Source organism: Manihot esculenta, chromosome 6 (genome assembly GCF_001659605.2).
Source record: "Manihot esculenta cultivar AM560-2 chromosome 6, M.esculenta_v8, whole genome shotgun sequence".
In the NCBI taxonomy this organism is placed as follows: domain Eukaryota; kingdom Viridiplantae; phylum Streptophyta; class Magnoliopsida; order Malpighiales; family Euphorbiaceae; genus Manihot; species Manihot esculenta.
This window is the reverse complement of record NC_035166.2, coordinates 29162241-29183430: the sequence shown is the minus strand read 5'-3', so window position 1 is coordinate 29183430 and position 21190 is coordinate 29162241. Positions and strand designations below refer to the sequence as shown.

The following is a 21190-nucleotide window of genomic DNA, read 5'->3' as shown; positions in this document are numbered from 1 at the left end:
ACAAAATCAAATTTTTTCAATTTAGCGAAGAAAAATTGAATCCAAATATATATGATAGTGTTTTTGAATTTTGACTATAAATTAAAAATATTTAATTTTATTATTTAAAATTTAAAATATTAAATAACGTTTGAATTTTGTTATTTCATTTCTCTAAATTATATATAAAATTTTTGGATTTTAATAATTATTGTATTCAAAACAAAATAGCAATTACTTTATTATATACTTTACAAAAATTTTACATTTTACTTTAAATTTTTATAAAGTGAATTAATTTTATTTTATAATTATCATATTACAGAAAATATTTGGTATTAATAGAAAATGAAATTAATTATAAAAAATATATAAACATAATATTTTAAAAATTGAAATATATAATATTCATATTATATATTTTATAAATTAATATACAATGATATATATTTTTATAAAGTAATTATTTTCTGAAAAAATAGAAAAAATAATGAAATTTTTAAAAAATATATAAAAATATTAATATTTTAAAATATAAAAATAATCATACTTTCTACAAATAATAAAATAAAATATTTTTTAGTTAATAATAATGTTGCTAATTTAATATAATTTTTATAATATTAATTTGTATAAAAATATATTTATATATCTAGAACATCATTTTTTTGTTAATTTAATATATTTTTCGCAAAGTAAAAAAATCATTTTATATAAATTTATAATAAACAATGTACAATACGCATAAGTTTAATTTATTTTTGTAATAAAGTAGAATTACTTTGTTTTATACCAAGTAACTATAAAAATCTCCAAATTTTATGTATTTATATTATCAATTTATGTAGGTTTGATATAAATAATAATAATAAGTTATTAATTTATTAGTGAATTTTTATTTATTACATATTAATAAAACAAAATTCGTTATAAATAATAATAATAATAATAATAATTTAACACTATTGTCATCACCAGATTATGACATGTCAAGTTTGAATCCCATGCTGTGGTAATTATTAAAAGAACCACAACAAAACTTATATGAAAATAAAAGGATATCCCTATGGATGGAGGTAGAATATATGTAAATAAATTATGAAGCATTTCACAGAATAATTTAAAAAAAAAAAAATAGAACTTGAAAAAATATTTAATTTAAGTATGATTAGACTCATATTCATATGAGTTCAGCTTATTGGAGTTAAAAGTTTATTAGACTTGAAGTACTGTATTTAAGGTGTCAGTTTCCAGGCTTACACCGCTGCAAGACAAACTAAATACAGAGATTTTTCAAATACCAGAAAAATTTTCAATAAATACCCAACAACACAGCAGCTCAAATGAGAATCAAGAAAACAGATGATAGAAAAAAGAATCAGTATGCACAGAAGTTCACTACAGAAGGTTAATGAATGAGGCTCATATGGATCTCCAAGGAACAAACAAAGACAGCAAACACAAGTGCCCTGCATTTTCCAAGCAACCTAAGAATGGACGGCAACATTTCTGGGCTTATTTCAGAATAAGCCTCTCCTTCGTTTGATGAGGAAATGAGAGTTTGGATGGTGAAGTAGAACGCTCTGACTCGGATGATTGAATCAGAAATTGCATAACAATTGTGACAAGGACCAAGAGACTCACTGCACATGAAATGACTTCCCACAAGCCTAGGAATGACAACCATCGGAATAACCTGGCAACCCCATAGATAAGGAGAACTGACCAGAAAGTTACAACCTGTAATTAAAATATGAAGAGTGAAAAAAAAAAAAAAAGGAAGATATGGATGAGAACATACTATTACAGCATAGTGACATCGTCTTACAAACAAAGATTCTTTCGGTCGACCAATATCTTGAAGCTTTCGGTCACTGAAAGTTTCCTTGGTAAAAAATTTCTCCAACATAGCATCCTGGTAGGTGGAAAATGAAAAATTCAACATCATTTCTGGAAGTGGAAGTCTCATGCTATGTCTATTTGGTGGCATGGGAATACATGGAAGATGCAGAACATAGAGTGAAAGAATGCAAAAACAACATTGAGCTGATCGGTTGTTCAACAGCCTTCAAATGATAAAGCGTGGCAAATACTTTACCACTGAAGGTATTACTTCTGTAAGGAATTAGCATTGTCAACTGAAATAAGCACATTTGAACTGCCCTTGAAAAGAACCAACTCCCTCAGCACAAGACCTCTCTTTACACTAAACAAGATTTACAATTTACAGTAATGTACATACCTTGGTCACAAATACATCTTTGCACCATTGTGAAATGCCGCCAGCAGTTACTGGAAGTTCCTGCATTGAATGTCGTTTGATTTGCAGAACAATCTATAAGGAAGGGGCAACAATTATCTGATATCATAAATAAAGAACATATGTAGAAGATGATCATTGGATATAGGATGATGCCTGTATAGAATACGATTACCATAACATTTAATTAAGACCATGAAGACTAATCACCAACACTAATTCCCAGCTATATATGATAGTACAGTTATTTTATCGAGGTTTAAATCAATCGACTTACCACAGAAGATTGTCCTCTGAATATCCTTAGCATTGTAGGCGCAGGCTGATTTTTGGGAACAGCCACTGTGCAATCATAAATTGCTGGAATAAATGAGCGAGTATGAGCCACTGCCGAGATAAAACCCTGAAATGATATTACTTTCTTAATTAAGCAATGCAAATATTGGCTGCATATGACTTTCTTAATGAAATGTATGATCTCTTAATTCAAGGAAACAAATTCTTGCCAACTTTTCAATTGTCTAGACTTCTGAAGTAATATACCAACACATGCAAATTGGATCACATAAGCCGGGAGCTTTTTACAGTTGAAGAAAGGTTCACCCATTAAAGACGTTATCAACTCAATTCACCTTGGTGCGAGGAAGCAATACGTTTCTAGGAACAGGCAACCCCCTTGAAGCAGCAAACTCTTGAGCCGCTTGAAGCTTTGCTTCTGTAAAGCGAGTTCCTTCCACAAAAAGAGCCAACCAAAAAGGAATAGGAAAATCTGCCAGCCGCTTAAAACCTGACTGCAGTGCTGAATCCATAAGATAGACTCGCAGATAACAATATCTGATGATCTGAGATCCAAAAAATAGGGTTTTATAATAAGTTCTGTAAAACTGGAAAAAAACTTATCCCTCGAGGAGAATATTTCTCCTTTTATATGTTTTCTTTTGTCTGCTAGTGACGTGTAACAGAATGTGTATCATTGGACCACCTGTCCCTGTCGCGTTGATATGAACGTACGAGGAAATCAGATCGCTGCCCCATGCATAACGGCCCCTGATTCTCCCGGATGCGCGTACGGGTGGTCTCGAGTGAAGGATAGGTATGTCTTCTTCCTGATTCTAGGCCGAACTGGAAGATATAATATGGGTTGAACCCAGAGAGGATTTTATTCATCGGGCCCAAAGGGCTAGGCCGGCCGGATAAAGGAGATTGATGGGAGTCCGATCTTCAGACTGAGTGGACCGGATTTGATGCATGTGATGAGACTTGAGGGCCTCTAGATGATGGGCTGGTGTCGTGGGCCTAGCCCCAGACCAGGGTGGAGAAATCCAGCGGTCATCAATTGCCCCTTTACCTTCTCGTCAGTTATTGCCCGACTGATGAGGGGGTAAATACCAAGAATCATTATGACCGCGCCTGTTTATATGCAGCTTGCTTCATAACGCCCTTTCACCTAATTGTCATTTTGACTTTCGAATCCTCTCTGTCTTTTTCCACTTCTGGCTTTCCTCTGTTCCTCGTGCATGCTGCCATCTTCGCTTTCCTGCTTTTATCTTCAAGGTACGGTTTTCTTCCTTTCCCATGAATAGCTTTTAAGGGTCCTGGTACCGCTAGTCTAGAGTCTAGCGCCGCTTCGTTCAGCATAAAAACCTCATTCTTAGGGTGTATCTTGATATCGCCTCCCTTTTTACCTTCGGGACCCTCACCGGAATGAGATGATCTTTCTTCCTGATCCACATGCCTTCAGTATAATCGATCCTCAGAAAGACGCGAGCTCAGTTTTCTTTGTTAGGCAGAAAGAGTATGATATACCCTTTCCCTTATCTCCTTTCTTTCACGAGGTTTTCTAATATTTCAAGATTGCTCCTCGAATGCTGATCCCTAATTTTATTCTCTTCATGCTTTCTTCCGACTCTATCTGTCTGAGCGGAGGATTTACATCCACAGGGCGTCTGTTCGATACCTTCTTTGGGCTGGTCGAGGCGAGCCAGAAATTTTATTATTTTGTCTCTCATGGATGTCTATTTTAATCTTGCTTTTGTGATTTTTGCTGAGATTCGTTTTGACTTGCCCCGATTTTGGATTTTTTACAGCTTCTAAGATGAAGATAGATTAGGTTAAGCCCCCTAAAATTCTTACGCTGCCCAAAGGGAGCCTGAACGTTGCCTCAGACGCCCTCCTAGTAGGGCGATCGACGAGGTGGGTTACCCAACAAGTGGTCGAAGTCATATTGTCCAGGTCGTCCAGCCGATCTCCTCCTCCTGCTCCTGCCCAAGCTCCGGAGTCAAGCTTTCGAGGTGCTGGATCTTCAAGGCCGTCAGGTATCGACAGGTCGGTCTTAACCGCTCTAGCTGTTCAAGCTCTCAGGTCCCCTCTGACTTCAAAGCCAAGCGAGGACTTTGGGTTGACGGGGGCGAAGCCTGCCCCCCCTTCTGGTGATGCTTCTGGAGGGAGACTCGAGGCCTCCACAGCTGAGATGGGGGTCCTTGTAAGCAGCACTGAGATCGCCTCTGTGGGGAGTGTCCATGGGGTCCTTTCCAAGGTCAGCCCAGCCGCCGAGGATAGGGAACTCAGTTTTGTAGATGATGGGGATGTAGTGGAGAAGGTCGGGGGCAAGCGTCCCATCCCCACCGAAGTGCTTGTCCTGGTTCGCGTTTCAAAGAAGTCTTGGGCTTTTAAAAGACCGGCTCCTGCTTTTCTTCCTTTCGGGGAGAAGGAGAAGGTTCCCATGGTGCCCCTGATGTCTGCTCCTAACTCAAACTCACGGAATAACATGATTTCTGAGATTTATTGTGGAATACAAGATGCAGTTCACACACGTAACACAAAGCAGCTCATGGCGGGCTCGTGTCAGGATTTTGATATAGGGCGCTTGTGCTATGAGAAACAGGGATTTGTTGTACTCAGTCGAGCTTCTGTTGATGCTTTCAAACATGTGTTTCGTGATATTCAAAGTTTAGCTTACAAATATGCAAGTGAGGACAATGCATTAGTGACTGTTTAAATCAGGAAGCAAGGGTAATCTGCTAAAATCAGTCCAACATAGTATGTGTGTAGGTTTGCAACATTCACTTGTTCCATTGCCCTTCAGAATGCCTCGTCAATTTTCCCGTGGAATGTTTTGTTCATTCAGTAACCAGTCGACAATGTTGATCTTCCTGGGACTTTAACTCGAAGACTTATGTTTTTCATGCGTGATATACACACAGCATATGATGGAACAGTGAGAGATGTTTATGGGTATCAACTTATTCAGTTCTCCTATGATAACGAGACAGAGTTCAGCTGGAGTGTAAGGAGCGTCTAAGGGAGTATAAGGAGTCCACCGAGCTAAAAAAAGGGGGGGGGTCCAGCAGACTCATGAAGCTCATCTTCCGAACTGTAAAGATTCTCCTGAATTGACAGCTAAGAGAATAGTGTAGGTGATAGTGATGTAAATGTAGATGATAATGCGCCTAGGCATGTAAGTCCTTTGAGGATAGTTTTTCTTTTAGTAGAGTGAGTGATTATACTGTAAATCTTCTTTTTCTTTGAATGAAATTTCATTTTCATTTACTTTGCTTGTCAAGCCCATCAGAACTAAAATTCTCTCAATTGACTGAACTTTTGACTTATGAATTTATCTGTTTCACTAAGGCATTCTTATTTGTAAGCTCTTTCAGTTACTATGAGCTCGGACACACAGCCTTTGCTTAATAACAATAGGTCAGATCATGTACCTTTAAAGGTGATGAGCAGGGCTGGCCTTTTTGCTTTTAGTTCTGATTTGACAGGAACTGAAGCTGAGGTCTTATCTGCTTACGCCATTGGATTTCTTCTCGAGTTGCCCCTTTGCCTCCTCAACATTTATTACATGAGTGGTGAGGGGGTAAATCCCTAGACTTGATTTGTAACAGCGCGGCTTTATTTTAGACGATTTTACCTCTCTTTCTGGTTATGAGCTCGGATAGCTGGTTCCGCTGGAAGTAACCCTTTGGCATTAAAGTACGATCTGGGCTGTATGCTCCATTGGGATGGGGAGTTTTTTTTTTTTTTTTTTTTGGGCTCAGTGTTTGTTTACTGTGAGTTGATCCGAGCTGTGGGCAGAGTCTCTTGCTTTTGTCGTCATCCAGTCAGCAAATTAAGGAGCTCGGAGTTTTGTTTATTGCTTAGGCTTTTGCGCTATCTGTGCGACGGGCTCAGGAGTTCGGAACTTTGTCTTCCTCACTGTGAAGTCGATATTTAATTTCTTGCTTTCTTGTCGAGCCTTATACGAGCTATGTTCCAGGGCTCCTGGCCGTTTTCTGCTCTGGGGAGATCTTGGAGACTCCGTCGGCCGTTTTTGTTCCAGGAGATCTGACGGGATCCTGGCCGTTTTTGCTCCGGGGAGATCTTGGTGATCCCGCCGGCCGTTTTTGCTCCTCTTTGAGGTCTTGCGCAAGATTTGGGCTCATTGGCCTTACTGTCGCTTCATTATCTCAGTCGGTTTTGTGGTGTCGGGGGCCTTTTGGGAGCTCGGCCATCTGCCCAACTGAGGTCTTGGGCATTTATGCCTGTTTCATTTTTCTTTTTGTTTCTTTCATGAAAGCAATGTGATTAGAGACAAATAATGAATAGGGACGATAATCAATGTCTTTTTTATTTTCGTGCTTTAAGATACAATAGGTCTTTTACATTTGACGATACCTCAGGGGAAGTACTTTTTCAAGTGCTGGATATTCCAGGCATGGGGCTCAGGGTTTCCCTGTATATCTTCAATTTGGTACACTCCTAGCTTGATTACTTTTTCTATTCTGAAAGGGCCCTCCCAAGTCTGTGCCAACTTGCCTACTGCCGCTCTTTTTCCCGTAGCCTCCAGGTTTCTTAGGGCCAGGTCTCCCACCTTTAGGCTTTTTTCCCTAACCCTTTGATTGTAATAGCGAGCTGCCCGTTGTTGGTAAGCGGCAGTTCGGACTAGAGCTTTCTCCCTAACCTCTTCGAGAGCATCCAGGTTGCTCCTTAATTTGTCCTCGTTAGTGCTCTCGCTAGCAAATTGGACTCGATGAGTGGGGATTTGCAGCTCGACTGAGACTACGGCCTCTGTGCCAAAAGCGAGTGCAAAGGGTGTTTCTTTAGTGGACGTTCTGGGGGTAGTTCGGAGTGCCCACAGGATGTTGTTGAGCTCTTCCGCCCAGTTCGCCTTGGCCCCATCCAACCGTTTCTTCAATCCTTGGAGGATTGCTCTGTTGGTGACCTCTGTTTGACCGTTGGTCTGAGGATGGGCTACTGAAGAGAACTTGTGCCATATACCCATGTTTGCCGTAAACGCTTTGAAGGTGCTGCAGTCAAATTGCCTGCCGTTGTCTGAGATGAGTACTCTAGGTATGCCAAATCTGCAGATGATGTGCCCCCATACAAAATCTATCATCTGGCGGGCTATGATTGTGGGAATTGCCTCCGCCTCTGGCCATTTTGAGAAGTACTCCACAGCCACCACTACAAACTTTTTCTGCCCTGTGGTTTTGGGAAAGGGTCCCAGGATGTCTATTCCCCATTGTGAGAACGGCCACGAGCTGGATATGCTGGACTGAGGAGTGGCTGGGATATTGATGGCGTTGGCAAACCTCTGGCATATATCACATTTCCGGATGAACTCTTCTGCCTCTTTTTTGATAGTAGGCCAGTAGTACCCTTGCCTGAATAATTTATTAGCCAGTGTTCCTGCTCCTTCGTGAGCTCCGCACATTCCTCTGTGAATCTCTTCCATCACCTTTATTGCCTCCTCCGAGCTCACACACCGAAGCCATGGGCTGGACTTCCCTCTTCTGTACAAGGTCCCCCTCACTGCTTGGTAATTAGCAGCACGAGCTGCTATCTTCCTTGCTTCATCCTTGTCTTCAGGGAGCTTTCCTTTTTCCAGATATTCCAGGTACGGGGTCATCCAGGTCTAGCTTTGTTCTACCTGCAACACAGTGGCTGATTTATTAAAAGCAGGTGTATTGACATGCTGTATGTATACTTCATCAGGGAGCTGTTCTAGTTCTTCCTTGGATAACTGACTAAGCAGGTCTGCTTCTTCGTTTTCTTCTCGAGGTATTCTTTGGTATTTGACGATGGCTCCCCGACCCTTGAGCTCGGTTTCTATAGCTTTTACCTTTGCTAGGTAATTCTGCATGGTTGGATCTCTGGCCTGATATGCCCCCGTTACCTGATTGATCACCAGCTGGGAGTCACTATTCACTTCGAGGTCGGTTGCCCCTACCTCCATTGCCACCAGCATCCCATTTATTAGGGCTTCATACTCTGCCACGTTATTGGAGGCCTTGAATTCCAGGCATAGGGCGTAGCAGACCTTAAATTCTCCAGATCCCTTCAGCATTATTCTGGCGCCACTGCCCTCGGCACTTGATGCTCCGTCTACATACAACTTCCAGTTGAATTCTTGGAAAGGCTCTCCTTCTCTCCCATTCCTCGACGCTTCAGAAGATGACTCTCCCTGTTCCTCGTTGAATGAGCACTCTGCTATGAAGTCAGTAAGGGCCTGAGATTTTATAGCAGTTCGAGGTCGATACTCTAAGCAGTAAGGACTGATCTCCATGGACCAAGCGAGCATCCGACCTGATGTTTCCGGCCTGCGCAGAATCTTCTTCAGAGGTTGGTCTGTCATTACTACACCCTGATGGCTTTCCAGATAGACCCTAAATTTCCGGACTGCTAGCAACAGAGCATATGCCACCTTTTCAATGTTCAGATATCTGACCTCGGCATCCTTAAGCACCTTGCTGACGTAAAACACTGGCTTTTGTTCTCCTTCATCTACTCTTACCAATACAGCACTGATTGCTTGTTCAGAGGCTGCCAAGTATATCAGAAGTTCTTCTCCTTCCACGTGGATACTGAGCACGTGGGGTGAGCTGAGGTAGCCTTTGAGCTCTTTGAAAGCTTCTCGGCAGTCTTCCGTCCATTCGAAGTTTGGTACTTTCCTCAACTTCTTGAAGAATGGCAAGCATTTCTCTGCCGACCTAGACATAAAGCGATTTAATGCCACTACTCTCCCAGTCAGTCTCTGAACATCCCTTACACAGGTCGACTCTAGCATATTCAGTATAGCTTCCACTTTCTCTGGATTGGGCTCAATGCCTTTCCCACTCACCATGTATCCCAGGAACTTTCCTCCTCTGATGAAGAAGGCACACTTCGCTGGGTTCAGCCTCATTCTATACTATTCTAACACCTCAAATACCTCCCTCAGATCTATCATGTGCTGCTGAAAAGTTAGGCTTTTGACCACCATATCATCTACATAAACTTCTACGTTTCTGCCGATCTGACTTTTGAAGATTTTGTTCATCAGTCTTTGGTATGTTGCCCCGGCGTTTTTTAGCCCGAAGGGCATGGCTTTATAGCAGTAGGTCCCATCTTTTGTTATGAACGAAGTCTTTTCTTCGTCCGACCTGTCCATTGGGATTTGATGATAGCCAGACATAGCATCCAAAGAAGACATGTAATCGAAACCGGCCGTAAAGTCGACCATTTTATTAATATCAGGGAGGGGATAACAATCTTTAGGATAGGCCTGATTCAGGTCAGTAAAATCTATGCACATCCTATATTTGCCATTGGCTTTTTTGACTAATACAGGATTTGCCAACCACTGCGGGTACATGACTTCCCTAATAAAGCCTGCCTCTTCTAACTTCTGTACTTCCTCCCTGGTGGCCTATTGCTTCTCCCTTCCTACCACCCTCTTCTTCTGTTTCACCGGTCTGGAGTCGGAGAGGACATTCAGCTTATGGGTCATTACCTCAGGGTCAATTCCGGGCATATCAAAAGGCTTCCAAGCGAAGCTCGATGGGTGACCTCGGATTAGGGTCATGACTTCAGTTTTTTGTTCTTCAGTGAGGCCGGCATTGAAACTGAAGATCTTATCTGTCTCTGCTTCTAATAAAGTTCCCCGACCGGCTCTGTTCTGGTTTCTCTCTCCTCATCCCTGACCTCTAGCACCTCTGAGTCGAGTCTCTCTGCTGCAGAGCTCGGCTCTGCCACTGTGGCTAAGTACACTGCTCTTGCCTCTTTCTGGCTTCCCCGGACTACTTCCACTCCTGCCTCCATTGGGAACTTCAACGCCAGATATCTGATATTGGTGACGGCCTCGAAGTCAAACAGCACAGGTCTCCCCAGGATTGCGTTGTAGCTCAATGGGAGTTTGACCACTAAGAACACCGCATAATGGGTGCGAGTTCTTGGCGTCTCGCCTAAGGTGATAGCCAGCTTTACCTTCCCCTCCACGGGCACTGGTACTCCTCCGATCCCCTTGACTGGTGCTTGATCCCGGACTAACTGCTCCTTGGGGATTCCCATTTGCTGAAAGACCCAGTAGGGCAACAGGTTCACCTTGCTCCCGTCATCCACTAAGATCTTCTTAACTCGGTAGTTGTGAATGACGGCTTCAATGATGAGAGCATTATTGTGGGGCATCTGAACACCCTGAGCATCCTTCGGAGAAAAAGTGATGGCCACTGAAGAGTGCTCGACGACCTGCATGACCTCGGCGCTACTGCTTTCTCCTTTCCGACTCCTCTTCTTCCCTCTTCGGCTCATCCGACCTCCTGTTCCCCCAACAATCATGTTGATGGTCCCGCTGGACCCATCATTCACTGGTCCAGCTCCCGCTCTCCTTGGCGCTTGGGCTGCCGGATTGGGCTGAGGCCTCTGTCCCTCTGGTTTCTTCACGAAGTTCTTGAGGTATCCTCTTTTTATCAGTCTCTCGATCTCTGTGATTAACTGGAAGCAGTTATTGGTGTCGTGGCCATGCGTACGATGGTACTGACAATATTTGTCAGGATCTCGTTGGTTCACGTCCGTTTTCATAGGCCTGGGCCATTGGAGGAACTCCTTGTCCTGGACTGCCATGAGCACTTCCGCTCTAGAGGCATTGAGTGGGGTCGGCATCTTTGGAACCCACGGAGGGAGTGGCCTCTGTTCTGAGACCCGAGTAGGGTGAGGTCTTTGGTCCCTTCGCTCCCAGGGTTGTCTGTAAGGGTCAAGCCTCTTGCCATGCTTTTTCTCATGCCTCTCCGGCCTCCCTTCCTCCGGTGCTTTCCCCTTATCTGTCGCTCCCCTGGCGAACCTACTCGTCACCAAGGCATCATCCTGCCTTATGTATTTTTCAGCCCTCTTCATCAGCTCGGCCAATGAGGTCGGAGGCTTCCTGCTTAATGAACCAAAGAACTCGGCCGAGGTCATCCCCTTCTGCATGGCTTCTACAGCCCTTCCCTCATCGAGCTGGGGAATTTGCAAGGCTTCCGTATTGAAACGAGCGACGTATTCCCTGAGCGATTCCTCTCTCCTCTACCTGACTGTCTCCAGGTAACTCGTCTTCCTATCTGCGGGCACTCCGACGATAAACCGGCTGATGAAGCGAGTGGCCAGATCTCCAAAACTGCTAATACTTCCGGCTTCAAGGCTGTTGAACCACGCCCGTGCTGGCCCTGAGAGCGTCGTAGGGAATACCTTACACATCAAGGCATCTGAAAGAGTTTGCAGCTCCATGAAAGTCTTATAGTTCAAGACGTGCTCCCGGGGGTTCCCAGCTCCGTCATATGTGGCCATAGGCGGCATCATAAACTTCTTAGGAACGGTCTCCTGCTGCACCCATGTTGAGAAGGGTGAGGAGGTAGGTAGAAGAGTTTGGCGGGACTGGAAAAGGAGGTAGGAAATTGTTTGGTGTTGTAGGACTGGAAAAGGAGAACTGTTGCCCTTCTTGAGCAGAGCTCAGGTCATTTGGAGTGTTAAGGTTGTTGTTTTCATTGTGATCAGCCATCGTGGATCTCAGTGGGTTTGTTTAGAGTGGAACTCCGGTGATGAAAAGATCACCTTCGTCCCCACAAACGGCGCCAATTGATGATCTGAGATCCAAAAAATAGGGTTTTATAATGAGTTCTGTAAAACTGAAAAAAAGCTTATCCCTCGAGGAGAATGTTTCTCCTTTTATATGTTTTCTTTTGTCTGCTAGTGACGTGTAACAGAATGTGTGTCATTAGGCCACCTGTTCCTGTCGCGTTGATATGGACATACGAGGAAATCATATCGCTGCCCCATGCGTAACGACCCCTGATTCTCCCGGATGCACGTACGGGTGGTCTCGAGTGAAGGATGGGTAGGTCTTCTTCCTGATTCTGGGCCGGACCAGAAGATATAATATGGGCTGAACCCAGAGAGGATTTTATTCATCGGGCCCAAAGGGCTAGGCAGGCCGGATAAAGGAGATTGATGGGAGTCCGATCTCCAGACTGAGTGGACCGGATTTGATGCATGTGGTGAGGCTTGAGGGCCTCTAGATGATGGGCTGGTGTCGTGGGCCTGGCCCCAGACCAGGGTGGAGAAATCCAGCGGTCATCAATATCTATTTCATGAAATGCATTTGATATCAATTCCAACAAAGGATACCTTCAATGTGGTTTCATCCTTTGCCCATCTTCTTTCCAGAAACAGATAATCAGAAAACCACATTGACCAACCTATAATCTGCATCAGACATAACTGACATATTCATCCAAAAGCACTAAAATCCACCTATAACTTATGCAAAACTGAAAGAGGAGATGCGGTCAGGTGCCTGCTTGCGACTTCCGTCCCACATCGTCGGATTATGGAAAATTGAAATTGTATATAATAGCTAATACAAACCTATAAAATAACTTGGGTCAACCATTGTGTACCAAATGAAAAGTGTGTCTAAAAGTTATTTAGGTCAATTCGGGCTGGATTGTTTCAATTGGTATTAGAGTCACTCTGGGTCGCACAAATTGTGCAAAACCCACTCGGGCTGGGCTGTTTCAATTTGTATTAGAGTTACCCCGAAAGCTAGTGGGCTCTAGGCGAGTTGGAGACGCAGAGCTAGTCCCACTCGGACTGGGCTGTTTCAATTTGTATTAGAGTTACCCCGAGAGCTAGTGGGCTCTAGACGAGTTGGACCCACTCGGGCTGGGCTGTTTCAATTTGTATTAGAGTTACCCCGAGAGCTAGTGGGCTCTAGACGAGTTGGAACACAGCCCGCTGTGTCGCACAATTTGTGCGAAACCCACTCGGGCTGGGCTGTTTCAATTTGTATTAGAGTTACCCCGAGTGGACTGTTTCAATTTGTATTAGTTATCCTGGGACGGAGCTAGTGGGCTCTAGACAAGGTTGGAGGGCTGGGCTGTTTCAATTTGTATTAGAGTTACCCTGGGTCAAACAAATTGTGCGGAGCTAGTGGGCTCTAGATGAGTTGGAGACACAGAGTTAGTGGGCTCTAGATGAGTTGGAGCCGCTGTGTCGCACAACGAGTTGGGGCCGCTGTGTCGCACAATTCAATTTGTATTAGAGTTACCCCGAGAGCTAGTGGGCTCTAGACGAGTTGGAGACACAGAGCTAGTGGGCTTTAGACGAGTTGGAGCTGCTGTGTCGCACAATTTGTGCGAAATCCACTCGGGCTGGGCTATTTCAATTTGTATTAGAGTTACCCCGAGTGGGCTGTTTCAATTTGTATTAGTTACCCTGGGGCGGAGCTAATGGACTCTAGACAAGTTGGAGGGCTGGGCTGTTTCAATTTGTATTAGAGTTACCCTGGGTTAGACAAATTGTGCGGAGCTAGTGGGCTCTAGACGAGTTGGAGACACGGAGCTAGTGGGCTCTAGACGAGTTGGAGACACAGAGCTAGTGGGCTCTACACGAGTTGGAGCCGCTGTGTGGCACAACAAGTTGGAGCCGCTGTGTCGCACAAATTGTGCGGAGCTAGTGGGCTCTAGACGAGTTGGAGCCGCTGTGTCGCACAAATTGTGCGGAGCTAGTGGGCTCTAGACGAGTTGGAGCCGATGTGTCGCACAAATTGTGTGGAACCCACTCGAACTGCACAATATCTAAGGGTCCGGTCCTGGTTAGAATTGGTATTGTGCGGAGCTAGTGGGCTCCAAACGAGGTCAAGGTACTACTGAACCACAATATCTAAGGGTCCGGTCCTGGTTAGAATTAGTATTAGAGTCACCCTGGTCAGACAAATTGTACGGAGCTAGTGGGCTCCAGATATTAGAGTCACCCTCGGAGCTAGTGGGCTTCAAACGAGGTGGAGCCGTTGGGTCGTACAAATTGTATGGAACCCACTCGGGCTGGACTGTTTCAATTGGTATTAGAGTCACCCTGAGTCAGACAAATTGTGCGGAGCTAGTGGGCTCCAGACGAGGTGGAGGTACCCAAGGTACTACTGAACCACAATATCTAAGGGTCCGGTCCTGGTTAGCATTGGTATTAGAGGTTAGCATTGGTATTAGAGTCACCCTAGATCAGACAAATTGTGAGGAGCTAGTGGGCTCCAAACGAGGTGGAGCCGCTGGATCGCACAAATTGTACGGAACCCACTCGGGTTGGGCTGTTTCAATTGGTATTAGAGTCACCCTAGGTCAGACAAATTGTGCGGAGCTAGTGGGCTCCAGACGAGGTGGAGCCGCTGGGTCGCACAAATTGCGCGGAACCCACTCGGGCTAGGCTGTTTCAATTGGTATTAGAGTCACCCTGGGTCAGACAAATTGTGCGGAGTTAGTGGGCTCCAGACGAGGTGGAGGTACCTGAGGTACTACTGAACTACAGTATCGAAGGGTCCGGTCCTGGTTAGCATTGGTATTAGAGTCACCCTGGGTCAGACAAATTGTGCGGAGCTAGTGGGCTCCAGACGAGGTGGAGCCGCTGGGTCGCACAAATTGTGCGGAACCCACTCGGGCTGGACTGTTTCAATTGGTATTAGAGCCGCCCGAAGTACTACTGAACTACAATATCTAAGGGTTTGGTCCTGGTTAGCAATGGTAATCGATTCAATTGCGATGTCGCACAAATTGTGTGGAATCCGGTTAGACAAATTGTGCGGATCTCACCCTGGGTCAGACAAATTATGCGGAGTTAGAACCACAGTATCTAAGGGTTCGATCCTGGTTAGCAATGGTAATCGATTCAGTTGCGACGTCACACAAATTGTGCGGAACCCGGTCAAACAAATTGTGCGGAGCTCACCCTGGGTCAAACAAATTGTGCGGAGCTAGTGGGCTCCAGACGAGGTGGAGCCGTCCGAGGTACTACTGAACCACAGTATCTAAGGGTCTGGTCCTGGTTAGCAATGGTAATCGATTCAGTTGCGACGAGAACGTCGCAAATTTAGCGGGACCGAGTGTAACAGTCAGCTGACTGCTGTCCGATGTGGGAAAATTGAAACAAATTGTGCGGAGCTAATGGGCTCCAGACAAGGTGGAGCCGCCCGAGATACCACTGAACCATAGTATCTAAGGGTCCGGTCCTGGTTAGTAATGATAATCGATTCAGTTGCGACGAGGACGTCACAAATTTAGCGGGACTGTTTACCACAGTATCTAAGGGTTTGATCCTGGTTAGTAATGATAATCGATTCAGTTGTGACGAGGACGTCACAAATTTAGCGAGACCGAGTGTAATAGTCCGCTGACTGCTGTCTGATGTGGAAAAATTGGAATTGTATATAATAGCTAGCACAAAACTACGGTCCTAGTTAGCAATGGTAATCGATTTAGTTACGATGAGGACGTCGCAAATTTAGCATAACCAAGTGTAACGGTCAGCTGATTGCTGTTCGATGTGGAAAAATTGGAACAGTATCTAAAGGTCTGTTCCTGATTAGCAATGGTTGTAATACCCGGTTAGATTCCGGCATCGGAATCCCTACCTTCCGGCGGAATCTCCATTGGAATCTGGAATTTTATGATGCCAGAGTCTTCTAGAGGGGTAAAATGTGGTTTCTAAAATGTTTTTACTGATTTCATGGTTTTAAATGAAAAAGAATTGAGTTTTGAAAAGAAAAGACCAAGGAGGCATTTGCCAGGTTCGGCCGCTGAAAGTGAAGTTCGGCCTCCGAACATGGGAAGGTTTCGGGAGAGCTTTTGGCCTCCGAAAGCTTTGTTTGGACGAACCAAGGTTCGCTCACCGAACCTCAAGTTCGGCCGCCGAACATGCATGAGTTTAGGGGGCACGTTAGGCTGCCGAAGGTCGTTGACCAGGCCACCTATGATCGCACCACCCCACGATCTTCAAGAGGTAAGTGTAGATCCTTGCTTTCCTTGTGTTTTAATGAAGTTTTAAGTAAGTTTAAAGATGTTTTGATGGTTAAGTATGGGTAGCTATGCATGTTAGGGTTTATGTGGGTTTTATGCCCAATATATGTTTATGTGCTGATTGTTGGGGGTTTAGACAAATGTTTATGCTCCTTCATACATGTGGGAGAGTGTATGCATGATTGGGAGAGAGCAAGTGAGGTTTTGAGTAGTTTTGATGGTTTTGGCTTATGTGGGTCATAAGCTCTTTATGTATGCTCTATGATGTTCTTTGTTGGAGTTTAAGCTTGTTTAAGCTCCTTTATACATGGTTAAGGGTTTATGCATGTTTTTAAGAGGTTGGGTGCTTGTTTGGGGTGTTTGGTAAGGTTTTGGAGACTGGTATGCACGAGAGGCTGAGTTCTGATGAACTCAGGTTCGGCCGCCGAAGGTAGTTTCGGCCGCCGAACCTGCCTATGGATGCATGGATTGGCCGCCTAACCTTGCCCCTGAAAGTTGTGTTTCGGATCTGGAGCAGACTTTCGGCCGCCGAAGGTGATGTTCAGCCGCCGAAAGTGCCTGACTTTCGGATCTGGAGAGAGGCTTCGGCCGCCGAACCTGCCGCCGAACCTGCATGGCTTTCGGCTCTGAAAGGGACCTTCGGCCGCCGAAAGTGCCCTGTCCAGCCCTTTCATGGTTGTTTTCTATGCATGTTTTGAGGATGTTTTAGGGGGTTTTTGGGGAGTTGTTTATGAGCTGTTTAGAGTGTGTTTGGCACCTCACTGGAGTCCACCTGTGTAGGATCGGACTCGAGGAACCAAGGTGTTTGGCAGTGTTAGCTGCTTCAGAGTCAGTCCAGAGCTAGTCAAAGGTGAGTAGAACATAACTCTTTCAATATTAAAGAAATTAAATGTTTAAGCATGTTCATGCATCACGAATACCATGTTATGTAATAGGTTGTTGCATTAGAGTTCACGAATATGTTGCATTGCATAATACGATGATGATGATGTGGATGGATATTGGATGATCCATTAGCCCTCAGTATGACATGATATGATACGATATGACATGTATGACATGATATGAGATGGAAAGACCAGGCGTGGCCGTATCGCCCCTGGCATAGAGTAAGAGAAGTCCAGGTGTGGCCGTATCGCCCCTGGCATAGAGTATGTGAAGTCCAGGTGTGGCCGTATCGCCCCTGGCACAGAGCATTGCTGAACTTGTTATGATATGACATTTATATGTTGAGGGCTATTGGTGACAAATTCATCCTTGATGTGTATTGTTTGTGATATGATGCATGTCATGAAAGCATATGATATAATAAACTGTTTTTCTATTTAGTTCTGCTCACTGGGCTTTATAGCTCACCCCTCTCCCCTAACCCCAGGTTTGCAGGGTCAGAGATAGTTCAGGGAGTCGACAGGATATGGCTAGGGTTAGGAAGTGTAATAGAATAGTAGTGGACATGATGTAATGTAAGGTTATGTAATGATGTAAAAGAGTTGTATTGTAAAATGATATTATGTAATGTGTTCAGAGTTATAGTATTGTGCTTGACCCGAGTTGGATAATCCCTTTGTACATGAGTTTTATATTATGTTGATTTATGTGTTGGACTGAGTTTGACATAGGGTATGCTGACTCTAGGGGTTCTATGAGTTCAGTCATAGTGCATACACAGGTCAAGCTTAGTAAAGGTAAAGTTTTAAATGTTTTATGGAAATGTTTGATCATGTTTGGGATTATACCAATTGTACAGGATGCATAGTAGGCTTGCTACGGGTCCCGGCGGCCTTATGCCGATCTGGATCCTAGCGCCGGTAGCAGTCCGGATTTTCGGGCTGTTATAGATTGGTAATCAATTCAGTTGCGACAAGGACGTCGCAAATTTAGCGGGACCGAATGTAACGGTCAGCTGACTGCTGTCCGATGTGGAAAAATTGAAATTGTATATAATAGCTAGTACAAAACTACGGTCCTATTTAACGATGGTAATCGATTCAGTTGCGACGAGAACGTTGCAAATTTAGCGTTACCGAGTGTAACGATCAGCTGACTGTTGTCCGATGTGGAAAAATTGAAATTGTATATAATAGCTAGCACAAAACTACTAAATAATTTGGGTTAATCATTTTGTGTCAAGTGAAAAGTGGGTCTGAAAGTTATTTGGGTCAGTTCGGACCGGGCTGTTTCAAAATGTCACATGAGCCAACTCCAGCAAGAGAGAAATTCAGGTGGTTTGAAATTTGGGAAATCATCTCATTGCATTAAACAAGAATAGAAGAACCATGATAATATTGAAAACTCACAGGAAGCATTTTTGCTTGTTTCTTCATGACAGCTAGTGTACTACCAAGACAACCGGAGCGCTGTTATAGAGGTCATTAACATTCAATCAGAAAACTGAAATAGAGCACACAGCCAAGCATGCAATTAAAATAAAAGTCAAAAATCGATTACTAAAGAAGAATTAAATGATACATGTAAAAACAAATACAATCATGATAAAAGAAGTGCTTATTTTGCGACGGAGCAACATCAGGGGGAAAAAAACGACTTTGTGATGTAATAAAAAGGTCAGGGGTGATGCAACTTTATAAATCGGACTACTTTTATTTGAAACTAAATTAATCCAAAGATGGAAAGCAAAACTTTGTTGGAAAATTTGGATCCTCAAGAACAGAATCTGAAAATTTTCTCTACGATTGAGTTTTCAGTTTTCTTTACCTTGATGTATATAATAGATTTCAGACATTCTTAATTAGGGGTCAAGGGTCCGAGTATGGTTATAAACTAGAAAAAGAGAGAAGACGCAGATTTAGGCTCTACCAAACTTCGGAAAGAAATTGACAAGGGCAAAAAGTTAAGCACATGCATACACAAGTTTCATCTATTTGTTGCCGCACAAAAACCAGCACCTGAGCTAGGATCCATCCAACGAGCCAATCAATGTCACTCCGGTGATTGCAAATCACAAGTGCATGTTCTTTACCTGGAATTTTTTATTTTTTCCAGTAAGAAACATTTCTAAACATTTCAAATGGACAAGGATTACATCTTAAGTTCACCGTTCCAGAATAGGTGGAAAATCATAATAACCTCAGGCTCCCAAACATCAAAACTTTCCAGCTTACCCATTTGTTCAAAAGTTTCATCATCTGCATACACTTCAATCTGCATGGAAAGGTCAAACTATTAACCACTAGAAGGACAACTCATTTACAACCAAATCAGAAGGCATGTTAAGTGCGAGAAGCATGGCTAAAAATGCTAGAGAATTCAAGCTCCAGAGAAGTTAGATGGTAATCACCATATGAAACTGCCTTGCAGACTGCAGAACATGAGTAGCAAACTAATGAGAGGACTCAAGGAAGAGGAAATATAAGCACCTTCAGACAAGCCCACCAATCAACAAGCCATATGAGCTCCAGCCATAGCAGTTCTGCAGCAATTTTATTTATCCTTGTATGCATGCACTTTGACGCTGGCCGAACAATGATGAAGAGAACTGCCTGCAAAGTACAAAGACATGACATGAAGATAAATTAACCAATACACGTGTTTTCTTTGCTCATATTTTAATTTCTCAATTTTAGTAGGGATGGCAATTATGTAGCATATATCTACAGGAAAATAAATTAATTCAGCATTGTAGTGAAAGAACCTGGTTTGTTAACAGAAAAAATTAAACAAATGGGCCAATGGAGATTTTGTAGTTATGGCATTAAGACCTGGGTTAATGGATTGAATTGCAAAACCCTCGACAATTAGCGACAGCAATTGGATTTATAGCTGCAGTCTTTCTCAATGGATTATGGATTTGGTCCTTACAACATCAAGTAAAACGTACTGCATCAATTCGAATCAATGATCAGCGACTGAATTTCCTTTCCTTACCAATGATCCCAGTTCTATTGGTTCTAGCCAATGGATGCATATGGATATGTCAATTTCATATAACATTTTCTTTGAGTTCCAATTTCTTTTAGAAAAAAAGTAGAAATGCAGAGGAATCCCATGGATAAAGAAGATCAAAGTAAACAAAATGGAAAGAGAAGCAAGTGGATTTTAATGATTAACCTGGATAAGATTGACAATGAGGCCCGAGAAAAAGAAGAGGATCCCAATAGGGACGATAGCTAGTGCAGCTGGAACCGCCATTACTGCTCTGCATCACTGTAGAGAGAAAATAAATTATCCAGAAAAAAAAAAATTAAATGAAACTTTTTTGGATTTGTTAGTCCTTGGAGATTTAGCGGTTTCGTGGGTATCAATCAACGGCTCAACGAAGACAGTGGCACCTTTCCTACCGTTGCATGCATGAAGATTACCTCTTTCCTTCCATTTTAATATTATAATCATATAAATTAAATTATTTCTCGTTAAATACATACATGGATCAAATAAAAGAAAATTTACTATAGTGGATTAAAAGCATATTATCAAGTTTTACTTTTATAAACCATTAACTATTTAATTTTTTTTATTTAATAAGCTAGTCAATAATATGTAAAAAGACCTTTTTTTTTTAATTAATGCTTATAACTCCAAAAACATATTCATTCAGCAGTTTTAATGTTTGATTTTCTAGGGATTGCTTGTCCTAGATAGAATCAAGACATTCATTCTTGATGTCAGAAGACATCCTCAATGCTTATAAAATTGACATCTGAATTGCTGAATCTAACGAAGTTACTGGTTGCGGCTTGTGTACGTATTCGAGGGGGATCACAATAGACGACTTCAATTTTGAATGCTACCTTTGTAGAGAACATCACCAGATTTTCTTCAGATTAGCTTTAAGACACTGAAAATCTGAAACCGAGAGAAGATCCTGGCTATCATTCTCTAGTTTATCAATGAATTTAACAAATTTCTTGACTTGTGTTTGTGTGTGTAGAGC

The 21190-nt window shown here is 43.0% G+C and overlaps 1 protein-coding gene across 15 annotated transcripts; it reads right to left on the bottom strand.

The window, feature by feature from the left end:
- Positions 1–1245: 1245 nt before the first annotated feature.
- Positions 1246–21084, bottom strand: LOC110617056 (1-acyl-sn-glycerol-3-phosphate acyltransferase 3). 15 transcript variants are annotated; one of them, XM_021759638.2, is made up of 12 exons: positions 20957–21084; positions 20368–20463; positions 19677–19799; positions 19422–19461; positions 19167–19279; positions 18597–18656; positions 12641–12718; positions 2872–3030; positions 2517–2642; positions 2222–2314; positions 1781–1894; positions 1246–1675 (listed from the first exon to the last, which is right to left on the bottom strand). In XM_021759638.2, the coding sequence occupies exons 2-12, from the start codon at positions 20446–20448 to the stop codon at positions 1388–1390; spliced, it is 1275 nt and encodes a 424-aa protein (XP_021615330.1). In that variant the 5' UTR covers positions 20449–20463; positions 20957–21084; the 3' UTR covers positions 1246–1387. The 15 variants fall into 15 exon arrangements, with proteins under 15 accessions (XP_021615330.1, XP_021615336.1, XP_021615332.1 ...); XM_021759644.1 differs by lacking the exon at positions 20957–21084 and having other exon boundaries at positions 1246–1700; positions 20368–20831; XM_021759640.2 differs by lacking the exon at positions 20957–21084 and having other exon boundaries at positions 1246–1719; positions 1808–1894; positions 20368–20831.
- Between the last annotated feature and the right edge of the window lie 106 nt (positions 21085–21190).

Excerpts from the sequence above, each read along its gene's own strand:
- LOC110617056 (XM_021759638.2), bottom strand. The coding sequence starts at position 20,448 with ATGGCGGTTCCAGCTGCACTAGCTATCGTCCCTATTGGGATCCTCTTC. Across the intron at positions 19,462-19,676 it reads ATTGGTGGGCTTGTCTGAAG|ATTGAAGTGTATGCAGATGA; the intron begins GTGCTTATATTT and ends CTTTCCATGCAG. Across the intron at positions 1,895-2,221 it reads AAGATGTATTTGTGACCAAG|GATGCTATGTTGGAGAAATT; the intron begins GTATGTACATTA and ends TCCACCTACCAG.